The following is a 16,140-nucleotide window of genomic DNA, read 5'->3' as shown; positions in this document are numbered from 1 at the left end:
GGCTACACAGAGAAACCCTGTCTCGAAAAACAAAAACAAACAAACAAAAAAAGAACTCTTGTCCCCCCCAAAACAGTCTGAAGTGGAAGACCTGCAGCTGTAGCCATAGCCGCGGCCTGGTGGATGTGAAGTCTCCTGAGGTTTGGGGGGGGGGGTGTTCAAGGATCTAAGTCTGGTGTCTCTGCCCAGACAAAGCAGTAGACTGGAGATTCCTGGCCCCTTTCCTGCTACCAGGCCTCATCTAAATGTCTGCCTTAGGCCTCAAAGTGTCCTCCTCTGAGTGGAGACAGATCAGACGGCTGCCGTAGCACTATGGCTTGAACCTGCCACAGAGGAGTGATCCTGGACCCAAAGGTCCCGTCCAGGATCAGGTGGCTTCTCCAGGCTGGGGTGAATCCAGTGGCAGGTGACACACCTGCATCCGACTTCCATAAAGGAAGACCTGTTGGGGCTTCCCTGGGGATTTCCTTTCTTTAGGGACAGCTGCTCCAGGCCAAAGGCTACCATCTGTCTGACCCCGAGGGTCCAGCTCTCAGGGTACCAGGGAAGGATGCTGGAGCTGGAGCTGGAGCTCACCTTGCATGGACAGCTCACTCTTCCGCCGCTGGGTCTCCAGGTCAGCCAGCTCACTGAGCAGGGCAATCCCATGAATCCCTGAGCTATGGGGCAGAGGAGCCGTGCTGAGGGGCACGGAGGCTGCTGGGGTCTGAGGGTCTGGCAGGCTGATGTCAGGCAGGTCTCCTAGGTCCACAGTAGCAGCCACCAGGGCATCCAAGCCTGGCAGTGCTTTGGGTGGGTGGCTATGGTTGAGAGTCCCCCGGTCCACCTCCGAGTCCCCCCTGCTCTCCTCCGGCTGGGTTTCCTCCTCCTGTAGCTGGGCCACATCAGGGACCTTCTGTGGACCTTCATCCTTGTCCAGGGTAGCTGGGCTCCCTGCTACCTGTTCCAGTGCTTGAGGGGTAGCCCCCAGAGGGGGCTGTGGTACCCCCTGATCCACAGTCCTCTCATTTTGCATCCCTCCCTGAGAATTCGTCTGGCCAGTGGCCTCAGTTCCCCCTCCCTCGAGGAGGTCTCCAAATTTCAGTGCTTGTAACCCCTCGAGTGGGCTGGGGTCTTCTGCCTTCCCTGGTGGGAGTCCTCCCTCAACAGGAGGGGGTAGATTGGCAAGGTCCTGGGTGGCATCCCTGGCCCTTGAGGGCAGCCCAGGCTCCTCTAAGTTCCTGGGGCTGCAGGGGGGTAGCTCCCCAGGTAGGAACGTCCTTGTGGGCTCGGGCCGAGTCCCTGGGGTAGTGGTTTGCATAGTTTTGGGGTCTGGGAGGTCAGAGGGGTGCACGTCTGGAGGGAGGGAGAGATCCAGGCCAGCCGTGGGGTTCAATCCTGGAGGCAGGTCTGTAAAAGAAGGCACAGGTGAGGAGCCAGCTGCAAACAGTAGAGGAAGTGTGGCTCCGTGACAGGGTAGAGACAGGAGGGAGGCTTCCTGGCCTAAAGGACAGGAGACATGGGGATGAAGGACCAACAAGAAGACAGGTTTCAGAACCAGTACCAGCCCCAACCAGGAACCCGCAGAGATCCTGGGGGCCCCTCTGGTGTGGCTGTCTGGAAAAGAGGGAGTTTTTTTAAAACCATGGTGCTCGAACTGGGGTTTTCCCTGAACGAGAACAAGCTGGCAGCCTCTGAGAGGCATTAACTGTAAATAAAAAGATAGACAGATAGATAGATAGATAGATAGATGATAGATTGATAGATAGATGATAGATGATAGGTAGATAATAGATAGATAGATGATAGTAGATAGGTAGATAGATGGATAGATAGATAGATCAAACACAAAACCTCTGTCTGCTGCCTGATTCAGAGAAAACCATTGGGTGGCAGACACACGACCCACCCCAGTACAGCCACCTCTCCTCGCTTCGCCTCGGGCAGGGAAGATTATTTCTCTGGCCCCCAATGGTGGTGGTGTCCTCTCTGTCAGTTTTGTTAAGATCTGGGCCCACTGGCTGAGGATAAGTCCCAAGTCTGGTGCCACCCTCTGCGGCAGTCGCTTGGGTCGCGGAGGCGTGAGTCTGGTTATTTTACCCCATCTACCCAAGGTAAAGAGGGGCCTATGGCTGGGTCATTATACACCTGGATCATAAGAGGGCTGCCAAGAGGGAAGAGAAAGGAGAGGGGCTTCATGACCTACGAACGGATGGCGGGAATGCCCGGGTAGAAGGCGGACAGCTCCGCCCACCTGGTAGGGGTAGGACTCGCCAGGCCAAAGAGACTCCTTCCTCACCTGGTTCCAGCGTGGTCAGGTCGGTTCCAGCCCGCTGGCCCTCCTCACTCTTGTCCATGGTACTAGGCACCTTGGAGCCAGGCCCTGGGCTGCCAGTAGGGCAGATGGGTAAAGTGCAGGGGGCGCTGGGCCGAGGTGGTGGTGTGGGGCAACTCGCAGGGGTCTTCAGAGTGGGCGACTGACAGCAGGGCGATAGCTTGACCAGGCCTGCGGTGGCGGATGAGGGGGTGCCCTTGGCCATGGGGGTTAAGGCAACTGGCTTGTGGGTGGACTTTGGGGTCTTCTCCTGGGCAGCTTCCTCCAGCTCCATGTGGCGATCCTCAGGCTTGCGCTGTTGGGGGGCGTGGGGGAAGAGGCTCAGACGGCCACACCCTTGGTACCCCTGTGGCCCACTGCTTGGTGAGAGGCATGCAGGGATGTCTGGGGTCCATCTGCCCGGGACCTGGGGGGGGGGGGAGAATTGAATTGGATCTCAGGTTGAGGTGGCTCTTGGGGACATAGTACCTGGAACTGGGCAACTCGCTGTAGCTCCAGGGCCTGTGTGGCCCGATGCTGCTGCTGCTGTTGCTGCTGCTGCTGCTGTTGTTGTTGCTGCTGTTGCTGTTGTTGTTGTTGTTGCTGCTGCTGCTGCTGCTGCTGCAGTGCATACAGCTCTTGCTGACGAAGCAGCTGGGACCGAGAGTACACAGGGAGCTGGCCCGGGTGCTGCATGTGAGAGGCGGGGCCCCGGGCCCCATACATGGGGGGCCACAGGGAGGCCTGGTCCATAACTTCAGCTGCAGGCAGGACCAGAGGACTATCAGTTCCAGTCAGAGATGAAGGGCCCACCTGGGCCGGTTTCCCTCTTATCTACCAGCTTCATCTCCCACCAGCCCTTCTCGGCCCATCCCTACCCCGTCCCTGGGAAGATAAGCTATACAGCTCTCTCCTGGCTCCCGGGCGGCCATATTCCTGTCTCGCCCAGCCTCCATACCAAGACTGCTGCTGCCCTCCTCAAATCCACTGCTGACAGCCCCACGCGCAGACAGCCAGACTGCAGAGGGTCCTTACCGAGTGTGTGAGGGGTGGTGTGGGGTGTGGGTTCCGAGGGCAAGATGACCAACTGTGTGGCTGCCTCTTGGGGGAGGGGGAACACGGAAGGCATGGAGCCGGGCACAGAAGCGGGGAAGCCAGGGGGTAGGTTCTGGTGCAGGGCGGGATGTCCGAGACCTGAGGGACAGAGGCGTGTTCAGGCTTTCCCACTCCCCGGTGGTCAGCCGGGACAGACAGGATGACCTCCAACCCAAGCCAGGCCCCCAGTCGGCTCTTGGGAACACTGACCATAGGAATGTCCTCCCATCCACAAGGAGGGACTACGGGTGCGGGGCAGCCAGTGGGGGTGGGCAGGATGGGGGTGGGGGGCCGGGTCCCCGCCTTGCATCATGAGGTGGGGGGGCAGGTCTCCGGGGCAGCTGCTTGAAGGGTGGATCCGGGCAAATTCCACGAGGTCTTTGTTGTCTCTGTAAGATTATTAAGAGCCAGCTTGGCCCCCTCCCTTGCCCCGACCAACCCTGGTCCCTCAACAGGCTGTCCACCTGCAAGGGGAGATGGAGACCCCAGGAGATGGAGAGCCTCAGTTTCCAGCAGTGGTGCTGCTGGCAGAGGGCGAGTGAACAGGACCCTTTGGGGACGCTGGAATGCTGTGCACATGAAAGGCCAGTGCCTGATGTCACGGTCATGACACTTCCCTTCCTCCCACGAGGGCTCTGAGAGGGCAGAGCCACCGAGGGCAGCCACTCAGCTCTTACTGTAACAGCAGCTCACGGCCAGGCAGCCCCAGGCGCTCCTCGCACGCCCGTGACCTCTCCTCTTCGCTCTCCAGATCTAGCGCATGGCTGGCACGCGGTCCTCCAGCACCTGACCAAGTAGAGATAGCAGAGAAACCAGGCTGTGGTGTGGTCAGAGAGGCACCGACTAAAGCAAGCCTTCAGTTGGGGCTGAGGGACTAAGGCAGGGTCCCCCGGCCCTGCAGGGGCTTTGGAGGGGCAGAAGCAGGGAGTCCATGGGGTTCACAGGAAGAATCACTATGGCTGACACCAGCCCTGCTTCCCCGACCAGGGACGTCATACCTTTGAAGGTGGGGGCGGCCCTGCCCTGCCGCCCACTGTTGGTATTGTAGGTTGTATCGGGCCTGCTGACCGTGTCCTTCTGCCGGGCCAAGGCCACCGCGATGCCCACGGGTGGCTGCCTCACCTCCCCGTCTCCATGTGGGGCCTCATGATCCCTGCTGCGGGCGCAGTCGGGTCTTTCCACTGGGCCTGGGCCCTTAGTGGCTGGAAACTTGGCTTCCTGCTGGACGCAGCTAGCTTTGAGGCCGCCCAGGCCCACAAACGGAGCCTTCTGGCCCACGACCAGGGCTTGGTTGCTGTACTTGAGCAGGTTCTTCATGGCCGAGACCTCATCTGGCGGAGTGGGCAGCTCCTGGGACAGGAGGGCCGCCTGCTGTAAGCCGCTCCCAAAAGGGTCGAGGTAGGCACTGCCCTTTCGTTCCTCGATGATGGCCATGGAGGTGTCGTGGCCTGTCTGAACACCCCACGGAGGCATGTGGTGCCCGCTATAACCCAGAGAAGCCAGCTCCACGGACTTGCGTTTCGTCTCGGCCCCGCCGCCTCCCGATTCTACCTCAGGAGCCACCAAGTGCTGCTGGTGCCGGATCCTGGCTACCTTCTGGCCCCCTGGGGGGCCAGCAGGGGCCTCTTTGTTGGCCACTTTGTCTAAAGTGCAGCAGGCCTGGGTGGCCTTCCCACCCAGTGGGTCTTGGTGATTGGACCGGGCACAGTCCTGTGAAGTGGGCAACTCAAAGTAGCCACTTTTGTCCAGACTGCCTTTGGGAAGTCCAGGGAAGGGGGCCTCGGGGCCTGAACCGAGGTACTCCAAGCCTTTCAGCCGGGGGTGGAGGGCCGCCTCAAAGCCCCCGGGTCGCCGCTCGCCCTTGCCCTCGGCCTTTAGGTGGGCGTAGGAGACTCCATAGTGTGCACCATGGTCGGCGGCCATGGCCGTATCCAGGTGCCGGTCCTTTCCATCATCTGCCACGGCACAGGCCTCTGCTACTTGGAAAGAGCGGCTCTTGTCAGCCAGGTGTCCCACGGAAGGCACAAAGGTGGGCCCGCTGGCCTTTAGGTCCCGGGAGACTTTGTCCTGCAGGGGGCAGAGCCCATCTGGACCTGCATGCAGCTGCAGGCAGGGGAAAGAGCCAGCCGGGCCAGTGCTGAGGGGCGGGGGCGGCCCAGTAGACAGGCCAGAGGGTACCGTGTAGGACACAGCGTGATGCAGCATCTGCCGCCGCTCCAGGCACTCGCTGAAGGCTGGCCCAGGCTCCACAGGGCCTGCCACCTCCTTGGCACAGCGTCCGGGTGCTGCCACACCTGTCCCGGGCCTGCCCAGCATGCTCCCCGCACAGCTGGCCAGTGAGGCCTTGCTCATGTCTCCATTGAGTACCTTGGTGTTGAGCAGGCAGGAGGTGAGGTGTTTGGGACGACCCTCACAGGACCCCCGGGGTGCAGGGCCCGCCTCCTTGCAGGGCCCCTCGGCGGGCATGGGTGGCACCAACTTCTGTCGGTCTTTACCGCCGTCTTCCTCCACCGCTGGCCGCTCCCTGCCCTCTGCTCCCTTGCTAACTTTCTCTTTGCCCACCTCTTTACCCATGAGGAAGCGGTCAAACTCCTTAGGACCCTTCTGGAGTGAAGCAGCCTCGATGCGGTCCCGGCTGCAGGACCCGATGGGATGGGCAGGGGTGGCTCGGGGCACTCCGGGGAAGTTGTGGTTGGCGGGTAGGATGGTAGGCTGTGGGGGTAGGTTGCGCAGGTAGAAGTTATCTGTGAACCAGAAGCGCCAAGGTCAACAGGAAGTGTAGGGTCAGCGATGAGTCTCGACCGAGTGTCCCCACCCCGGGATTTTTTGTTTTGTTTTGTTTTTCAAATCAAAGAGGGGGCTGGAGATGGCTTTGGGGTTAAGAGCACTGATCCAGGTTTGGCTCCCAGCACCCACAGGGCGACTCACAAACCACCCATAACTCCAGCTTCAGGAGAGCTGACACCTTCTTCTGACCTTTGTGGGCAGCAGACACACACCAGGTGCACGTACGTACGTGCAGACAAACAGTCATGCAGAGAACACGAAAATTTAAAGATCTAAAAGGTGTTTTGTCTTTTTTTTTTTTTTTTTTTAATCATAGACACATATACACAACATAAATCAACCATCTTCAAGTGTTCAGTTAGGGGTATTGAGCGCATGAGCTGTGTGGTCCCAGCGTCACCACTATCCACAGCCTGAACCTCACTGTCTTTCCAAACTGAAGTTTCCCTTTCTAAATGGTGGCCACCCCCCTTCTCCTCTCCTTGCTTTAGTCTTCAGAGCCTGGCGTTGCAGGGCCTTGGCCTGGTGTTTTCCAAGCCAGCTCAGTATCTCAGAGATTTCTCAGAGGTATAGATGGCTCTACAAAGTTCTAGCTGTGTGCGACCCAGAACAAGGGCTGCGGTTAGCCGGGCACATAGCGGCAGAGTGGGCAGTGATGCCTGTAGCTCCTGCCTGTCTCCCACATCAAGTGCTGTGACTGCCAGGGCCAAGAGTGAGCCCAGAGCGTCTGAAGATGGGTGGTGTGGACATGCTGAGGAGTCCCTAGAATGCACCGTCTTACCTGACTTATTTCAGGCTAATAGGGTTGGGGGAGGGGGAAAGGAAATATTCTCTGCTGCAAAACCAGCCGTGGGACCCTCAGCTTGGGGAGGGGGTTCCTGAGGACAGGCTGTCCAGCCCGGGCCCTGGACCTGGGGCAAACCCTTTGTACCCAGGTAGGGTCAGCTCCAGGCTGTCATCAGTAAGCTCTAGGGACATCCACTCTTTGCCAGCCAAGCTGGAGCCACATCAGACCTCTGGCAGACTCTGGGGACGGCCCTGCCTCCCCCCCCCAAGTTGGGTGGGTGGGCAGCAGGGTGAGGCCCTAGCTAAGGAAGGGCACTAGGCAAGGAAACAAAAAAACAAAAGAAAACATTTGCAACTTGTAAAACTGTCCGCAGTCATGTAAATTCCTTGTCAACTTCTTCTAATTAGAAACAAGGGGAAGGGGAGCGGGGAAAGGGGTAGCCCAGGAGAAACCCAATTAGCTTAATTTCCCAAACCAAATAATGTTCTTGGACGAAGCTCCACAACAGTACTGTGAAAGCCGAGAGGCCTGACCAGCAGCGGCCAAGACACCAGTAGGCCCCGCCCCGCCGCCCAGAGGGAGTCCTGGGCCCTGGTTCACTAGTCTGGTTTCTAGGGCTCAGACGAGCCACCTGCCCACCCTTGACAGATGCTGTCAAAACAGCCGCAGGCATGGGGCATCCGGGAGGCTGTGTGGACCCGGCCCACAAGTGTCCAACTCTGGTTCCAGGGAGGATGTGGCAGAGCCTCTAGGATGACATCCGGCCCTTGGGTGGGGCTGGGGTAGACTTCCTGGCCACACACCCCAAGCAGGCCAGCCTGCACCAACCATAGCCAGCCCAGGCTGAGCAAGGCCAAGGTTATGCTGAGCTTCAGGGTTCCAAGACTCTTCAGTGCCCAAATGTGCCGAACCATTTCAAAGATTCAGACAGGTCAGACACACACCCTCAGGTCCCTAGTTCACCTTCCTGGTCCGGGAGAGCCACCCGAAGGAATCCTGTACTCTGTCCATATCTCAGTTCCTAAAGGCTCCTGGCAAGGAGACTGCCATCTGCCCCCACGGGGGCTCCCTAGGGATTTATTGAAACCAGCTTCACCTGCTCTCCACCTGCTGCACACCTGTTACATGGGGATTACCGCTGTCCAGCACCCCAAGAAGGCCCCTAGACCTCCACCTCTAAGCTGAGTTTACCTCTTCAAACTGGTGGTCCCTCCCACACACAGTCTGGGCTGGAAACGAGTCACACACACACTTCTGCCCTGGTATATGCTCCCTGACATCACTAACTCTGGCCTTATGGGACCTGTCTGGGTTCCGGTCTTATCTCACCATGGGGTCACCTGAAGCTGAACTGTGGTCCCTATTCCAGTCCTGGCCTCTAGCCACAACATAGGAGAACATCCCCAAATTGACACAGACCCTCAAAAAAAACAAAAACACCTCCACCTAGTGACAGAGCCTGAGATCTCTGCGCTTTCCCCCAGCCTCCTCTAGTCAGGTCTCCTGCACATCCCCAGCTGGGAGCTCAGTCACTTGCTCTTGCAATACCTACATGAGGAACCCTCTCAAGGGGTAGGGCTGGGGCAGGGGCAGCCTAGAACTAGCTCAGCCCTCCCCCAGAACACTTCCTGCCCCGTGTCCAAGAGCAGGTACAGGTCAGGGTGCGCTCAAGGAGCAGTGCACCTGTACCCTGCACCTGGCAGCAGTGCCAGGACATCCGCCCTCTGGGTCTCACCTAGCCTCCTGCCTTTACTGGTACCCCTTCAGCTCACCCACGGGATGCCTGCACCCCACACCAAGCCCCACAGCACTTGCCTTTTTGGGTTCCATAGAAACGATGTTGCCCATAGAGAACATTGCTGTTTCCATGGTGATCCAAGTGGCTCATGGGTAGGAAGGTAGATGCCAGGCTCCCCGAAAATCTGGGGTACGCAGGAGCTAGGGAAGCAAAGTACTGGTTGTAGAGACAATCCTTAGCTCCCCGGGCCCTTACCATCCTGACCCCATGGAGGCAAGATGCATCCAGGCAGCTGGGGAGCAACCCCCCGCAGAGCCGCTCACAGCCTACCAGTGGGAAATCAACCCATCAATACATCATATTAACTCTGACTCGACTAATACCATCCCTCCGGTGCAGCACAAATTGAATTGCTGATGGGCCAGGGTCTGGAGAGGGGCGAGGCTGCCTTTGATTCCCTCCCAGCAGCTCTTGGTGTGGCAGAAGCTTCGGGGTCGGGCAACAAAGGGGCTCAGAGAGGAGGCCGGAGAGGAAGGGTGCAGGATGGACTCTCCATGAGTTCTCAGCTCAGAGAGAGAGGCAGACCAGACAGGGCCTCCAGCCTGCAACCTCCACAGGCACCCAGGAAGCAGATGGGATGGTAGCATTGGGCTGTGCCACAGCTGGTCTGGGCGACTCACACTCGAGCTAGGTGAAGCTGGGATGTGGTCAGTTCCCGCTCGCTGGAAGCCACAGGTCTCTCCCCTCAACTGAGCTCTCTACAGGAGGGGAGCATCTACTTGTGTCCACGAGGTCCTAGGCACGGTGTGAACAAGGCCTTAGCACCGACTGCAACCTGGTAACTTTAAATAGTAGCCCCTCTCAGGCTGTGGTCTGTCCCCCAGAGGCAGCCAAAGTTCTGAAGGGATGTGCCTACAGGGCTCAGGAATGCTAACCACAGCCTAGAGTCAATCCTTCCTTGTTGACCTTGGGCCTATAGTGTCTCTTGTCCCCTGGAACAATGTCCCTTTTCCCCTGCTCCAGGAGATCCTGGCTGGCTAGAAAGATGACTGACCTGGCAGCAAGGGCGGGGAGTGAGGGGGTGGGGGTGGGTGAAGTAGGGGGGAGGGGGGTGGTGGCACAAAAGCAGCAGCACGGGGAGATGACAAGGTGGTTAAGAACCTGACTAAAGTGGTGCAGACCTTTGGTCCCAGCACTTGGAAGGCCGAGACAGGCTGATCTCCGAGTTCAAGGACAGCCTGGTCTGAGTGAGTCCCAAGGTAGCCAGGGCTACCCAGTTTTGAAAAAAAAAAAAGAAAGAAAGAAAGAAAGAGAACACCAGCTGTTCTCAAAGAGGACCTGGGTTCAATTCCGACACCTACAGAGTGTCTCACCACCACGCATAACTCCATTTCCAGGGAACTGAACATTCCCTGACCTTAGTGGGTATCAGGCACACATGTGGCGCAGACACACACGCAAGCAAAATACTCACCACATAAAGCAAAACCAGTCCGTCTAAAATACTTTTAAACAGGAAAAAAAAGCTGCAGCTCTCTCCTTGGGAGGCTCTGAACTGGAGGACCAGAGGGCCACTGTCTCTAGGATTATGGCATCCTGGCTGGTCCCTTCCACCAGGCCTGACAAGAGTATAGGGAGAGTCTTTGCTGTTGGCTGGTAGCTTCTGACCCTACCCACTGCTGTGACCAAGACAGCTGGCTTTCTCTGCGAAACGGGGTGAAGGCTCTTTAAGGAGACTGGGTCACACTGAAGGTATCCTTACGAGGGACCGTACATCCTCGACGCTAACCAAGGTCTTCCAGTCAATTCAGTATGAATAATCTAAAGGCTAGCGGGGAGTGTGTGGGGTTGGAGTACTCGAGGTCCTCCTTGAGCATCGGGCAGAGACGGAGGGTGAGCACTCAGAGATGCTCAGCAGGCACATCCGGCAGCTCCCTGTACTACAGACAGACTCGAAGAGAAGCAGCTGGACCGGGCGGGTGTTGGGCTCTGCATGTATGCTGTTCTGCGTGTCCCCATGGAGACCCTAGAAGAGTTTCTCTCTGGGGACACCACTGCTGTCCCCAAGAGTTTCCCAACGGTCTCACTTCTCAGGCAGCGCGGGACTAGGACAAGGGAATCCTTTCGTCTCCTCGACTACAGTAAGCAGAGGGGAGGAGGTTGCCACAGTCCCCAGGGAGGAACCCAGGGCAAGAAGTGTTGTTATTTGATAAAGGGCGCTTGAGATCAGTGTCACAATGGGGTCATGGATAGGCTCACAGCCCAGCTTCACTCAGGATGTCTTTACTTTGTTCCCCTTATTCTTTTAGCACAGACAGGCGTTCGCATTTGGCATTTCCCTATACTACAGGCGTTCGCCTGTCTGTTCCTTGTTGCCAAAAGCTGGTCCTCCTGGATGCTGAAGGAGAGGAACCTCTGTGGCATGGGACTGGGCAGCTCTGGACTGACCATCCCTGGCACCCGGCTCAGGGACCAGGCAGCTCTGGACCGTCCATCCCTGGCATCCGGCTCAGGGAAAGGACTCGGAGCTCATAAACAGTTCACAGCAAACACACACAAGTTGGGAGTGGAGACCACCTAGAACCCCTCAGATCCCACTGCCACAAGCAGACCCCCGACTAATGACACCGTGGGACAGTCCCTACTCCAGTGGCTCTCTGGCACTGTATTGGGAAGAGATCTTTCCATCTGCGTCACAAAGCAGGGGCCATGCTCAGAGATTTCCGTGACACAGAAACCTGCCTGCATGGTGTGGCGCCGCCGTTGCCCAGATGGGAGTACCCCTCAGACCACACGCAGGAGGACTTGGGGACAGTGCCCCACTGCCAGGCCTGTTCCCCTCTTACTGAAGAGCAAGCCGAGGCTGAAAAAGCTACCCCCGTTGGCCTGGTATGTGTGGACACATCTGCAGCAGATGTTAGCCAGATTAAACTCAGCTCCTGGAAGACTTGACAAAAGCCAAGAGGCCTGGGTAAGAGCAGCTGGGCAGGGGGCTGGGGCCTGGGGGGGTGAGAGCAGCTGGGCAGGGGGCTGGGGCCTTGGGGGGGGTAGGTAAAGCACTGCAGCTGTCCCCCGTAATTGGCTGCTGTTAAATGTTTTACGGGCCTCTTTTTTTTTTTTTTTGGTAAACAGAAGTCTGTAAATTCCTCCTTCCCAGACATTTCCAGGCACATGACACCCCCTTCCCCCTTGCACCCCCTGATGAGGCCTGAGCCTCTCCCTGTTCTCTGGGGGCAGTGGACATTTGGCTAGCTGAATAAGGGTGCTTTGAGTGCCGAGGAAAGGTTGGTGGCTGCCACTCCAGGGAGTGGGGCTGAAATCTACCAGCCATTTCAATGCATAGGTTCTTCATGTCCCAGGCCTCAGATGCGGAACTGACTGAGAAAGAAGAACAGGAGAGGCAAGGAGCCCCGGGAAACACGGTGAGGAGAGGGGGTTCCTCTTAGCCCAGCAACAGAAAGGCCCCTTTCTTTCTTTTCCCCAAGACTACTCCCCGAACTGAAGAGGAAAATAGAAACCAACTTTCGAATCAGAGCAGCTGTTCTGAGACCGGAAGCCAAGGCAGGGAGACTCAGTGTCCTGAAAGGATCAAGAAGACCAAGCCTGGGCTGGGAAGGTCTAGGGAGGACCCTGGTGGGGTAGCCTGGGAATCAGGGGGAGGGCCCTGAGGCAGAGAGAGCCTCACAACTCACACATCTGACCACCAGGTCTGCTTGGCCCCTTCCCCTGCTGGAAAGCCCAGACCCCAGGACCTCCCTTTCCCTACATCCTCTGTGGCTGCTCCAGTGGTCACATGGCAAATCTGAGGCCACCTGCTGCCTTGGAACTCCTGGCAGACTTGGGGAAGCAGCCCTGAGTAGGTTTGGAAGTTGGGTTTAGGATGTTCCGTTCTGCCCTACTGCTGCCACAACTACCAAAGCCCCTGGTGATGGGAAATGTGAGGATTCCTGATCAACAGGCAGAAAAAAAAAAAAAAGATGGCTGGTAGTGAGACCACCTAGAAACAGCGTCTAAAAGACAAGGCAGCAGGGCGGGCAGGTGAATAGGCACCTGGGTAGGGAAGCCATACTAAGGCAGGGGCTCTCTCTGCCCACCCAGAAGGAACAGGCTCTTAGCAGGTCCTCAGATGGGCTACCAACCCCCACTTTCCTGGGACCTCAGGGGTCGTTTCTGCTCCTCAAGAGCCCTGTCTCATGTTTCCTGTCGTTTAGGATGCTGCCACAACAGGAGGATGACACGGTGACTCGGTGCCAGCTCTCTCCCAGACACCCACCTATCACTTACAGCCAGTGATTTCCACTGCAGTTTACTCACTGGCGGACCAGGAGTGCTGCGCGAAGAATCCCAAAGCGAGATTCTCAGGCTGCTTAATTGACTAGTCATGTCTGCCCTGGGAGCAGACAGGATGTGGCCGCCAGTTCACAGGACACTTGCCATCTCTGCTTTAGTGACTGAAAGGAGAAACCTAGCAACAACCCAAGAGCTCCCGGCCAAGTGCCCCTCCTCCTTCAGGGTCTCTTCACCCTATTTGGTCGGACTCCTAGCCATCCAGGCCAGGATTTCAAAGTGCAGCTAGCTCCCAGGACTGGCCACCCAAGTGGCTGGAGACTAGAGTGGCACCCTTCAGGATATGTCTCCTCCCTAAGGCTGGCAGAGTGCTGACCCACAACTGCTCAGGGAACAGGGCCCCCGTAGTCTCCATATCCCCAGGCTGAGAGGAATACCTAAGTGCCCGAGGAGCCAGGCTCCCATGGGCAGGCTGCCCTGGATCCAGAGGGACAGCCCTCCACATCACAGGGAGGCGCCTGGCCAGTAGGCAGGACAAGGGGGCTGGGGAACTCAACTGACGATGGGCAAACCATGACACGGGAGTATCCTGGATGTGGCCCCAACACCTGCTGGCATCTAGGACGACAGCCCTGCCACCCACAGCTGCAGCGGCAATCCTGGGTGGTACGCCGTGCCGGGATTCCACTCACGGGTGGTGAGCAGGTGCATCTATCTGGCTGGCAACTGTTTTTGCCTAGGTTTGACTCAAGGAATCAGGAAGAACTTTGCCTGGTGACCATGGCCACTGGCCACCCCTGTACCCCCAACGTATATCTGAGGACGGGTGCGGAGAAAAGAAGCGCGAGTCCTGGGCTGTTCCGTGTCCCGGCAGCTCTGATAACCAGTGTACGTAACATGTGAGGAAACAGGCTCAGAGCCTCTGAGCACGGGAACCTAAGGCCGATGCAGCTCTTGGGGCTGTGACAACCAGAGTGTGACGCTCTGAGACCCTGCACTGCTTCCTGCAGGTTGCTGTGAGGCTGGCTGGAGGCATTCTAACCCCCTGATGTCCTCCAAATCTTATGGTGGCCAGATTGTCCTAGCTTGTCCAGCAGCTCCTTGTAGATAAGGGTGTGGACAGAAAGGGGACATTTCACTCATAGAGACAGCAGGTGTGGGGTTGGCTCAGGCGGTTAAGTGTGCATGCCACTCCTACAGAGGACTCAAAAGCTCTGTTCCCAGCATCCCTAGCTCCAGGAGACCCAGTGCCTTCCTCTGGGCTCCATGGGCACCTGCACCCACACAGAGAAACCCATTCGTACACATAATTAAAAATAAATCTTTAAATAAATAATAAATAATAAAGGAGAGATTGCAGGGTGCAAGGGCTCATTCCCACAGCGTCAACGAGGAGGCAGAGGCCAAGGGATCATTGCAATTTAGAAACCAGATTGATCTTCATTGAAAGTCCTAAGCCAGCCAGACTTACATGGCAAGTCTGTTTCAAGAAAACAAACCGAACCTGGACGGAAGAGAGAAAGGGAGCGACATCCAGGGTCTGAAGAAAGTGTTAGGGCAGGCACAGCCACTAGGGGGCAGCACCAGGGGATGGAGTCTGATGGGCCACCCATGAGGGTGGATGTGGGATAGGACCTGTCTCCTGGATGGACACGTTCCAGCCCCTGCTTGCTTGCCCCTGTGGTAAGTTCTGGAGCCTCCTAAGGTACTGCGGGAGACAGAGGCAGCTGGAGAAACGAAGGAGTGTGTGGGGTCTGGAGGGGCAGGGCACACTTGGTGGTGGCTCATGTCTCACTGGAATGCAGCCAGACACCGATGGAGAAGTGGCCACCAGGGTGGGTGTGGCTTTCACAGAAGCTGGCTAGGCAGGCAGCCAGTGCTGGCACGTGTACCCATGGCTCCCCCTCCAGGTGGCATAAGAGACCACGACCAGCAGGGCTGAGTCAGCTCCAAGCTCCTGTATCCATCCCCAAACCCCTAGCAACAGCATCTTCTTTCATTGCCCTGTGGGTGGTCCCAAGCAGGCGGGGGTGGGGGGTGGGGCGGGAGATGGGGGGGCGCTCACTGACAATAGGGCCAGCTGTGCCACACCACACCCCAGCCCCGTCCACTCAGGCCAGGTTGGCATCTAGCCACTCACCTCTGCCCCAGGCTAACTCTGCTGTCCACCCTACCCCAAACTCCTGCTGTCCATTTCTGGCAAGACTCCCCCCCCCCTCGTCATCTTGGGTGAGCTAAGGGGCCAGAAGGCCTGGGGCTCAACAAGCAGATCCTGCTCTGGGCCAGATGTTCCAGGGCGGCTCCTCCAACACTAGGGTGCATCCCTTGAACCCCCAGCTGTCCCAGGCACACAGGAAGTCTGATCCCCCGCTCTACAGCTGCCTTACAGATGGTGAGGAGAGGGTGTTCTGGCTGTCTGAGAGTCCCCGGCAAAAGTAGGCGAGCACCGACCGCTAACTCCCTCCCATATGATGTTAGCCACTCCGTGTCAGCCCTCTCGGCCTGGCCTACCTGCCCTAGACATAAGAAGGCTCAGGCAGAAGGCAGCAGTGAGCAAGCTAAGCTGAGAAGAGTCCCTGCCTCTCTCCATTCTAGGGGTGGTTTGAGGGAGCAGAAATAGGCTAAGGCTGGGCCTCCTGGCCTACTGCCCAGGAAGCCCCCATGCTGATGGCCCCCATTCTTTGGCCCTGTCGCGTGCCCCCTGCCTGCCTTGCCCCCCACCCTCCTGTACACACATGGCCGAGAAACAGGCCTCAGCACGTGGAGCCAGCTGGCACCCCGTCAGACTAGCAGCCAGGCACGCTGCCAGGGCACCCAGCCAGACTGCCACTCGCTCCTACCCCGCCCGCCCTGGCCTCTACCGCACAGAGCAGGCTGCACCATGTGGCCTGTCAGGGAGTAAGGCTGCAGACGTAGAAGACGGGGGAACCCCTGCGGGGAGGAGGGGGGGACACCCTAGGGTGGGGAGGAGCTGATGGTGAAGAGGTAACCTGAGGCTCAGGCCTGAGAGGTATGTGTTGTCATATGACTCCAGACAGATGTGGACTTGCCGCCACTCTCGTGGGACTCGGAAGGTTGCAAGCGTGCGCTTTCCACTCTGGGACCGCTGCTTCCCCACGCGCCTGTCTCCAGCCCCCAGTGGGCCCTATACTC

General features: G+C 57.9%; 1 protein-coding gene across 4 annotated transcripts in view; it reads right to left on the bottom strand.

Moving 5' to 3' along the window:
* The window catches only part of Bahcc1 (BAH domain and coiled-coil containing 1), a 60,832-nt gene that overhangs the window by 16,597 nt on the left and 28,095 nt on the right, over positions 1-16,140 (bottom strand). For all 4 annotated transcript variants that reach the window (XR_003845132.1, XM_029545797.1, XM_021213662.2 and 1 more), the window contains exons 4-11: positions 8,778-8,900; positions 4,387-6,132; positions 4,066-4,174; positions 3,599-3,777; positions 3,329-3,487; positions 2,783-3,054; positions 2,279-2,609; positions 577-1,389 (exon numbers count right to left, since the gene is read on the bottom strand). Coding sequence is in view for 3 of the 4 variants with exons in the window: in XM_029545797.1 (XP_029401657.1) it covers positions 577-1,389; positions 2,279-2,609; positions 2,783-3,054; positions 3,329-3,487; positions 3,599-3,777; positions 4,066-4,174; positions 4,387-6,132; positions 8,778-8,900 (3,732 nt within the window). In the remaining variant the exon portion in view is untranslated. The remainder of the gene's footprint in view (positions 1-576; positions 1,390-2,278; positions 2,610-2,782; positions 3,055-3,328; positions 3,488-3,598; positions 3,778-4,065; positions 4,175-4,386; positions 6,133-8,777; positions 8,901-16,140) is intronic.

This window comes from Mus pahari, chromosome 14 (assembly GCF_900095145.1).
Source record: "Mus pahari chromosome 14, PAHARI_EIJ_v1.1, whole genome shotgun sequence".
In the NCBI taxonomy this organism is placed as follows: domain Eukaryota; kingdom Metazoa; phylum Chordata; class Mammalia; order Rodentia; family Muridae; genus Mus; species Mus pahari.
Note: the sequence above shows the minus strand (reverse complement) of the source record. Positions and strands in the feature narration are given on the sequence as shown.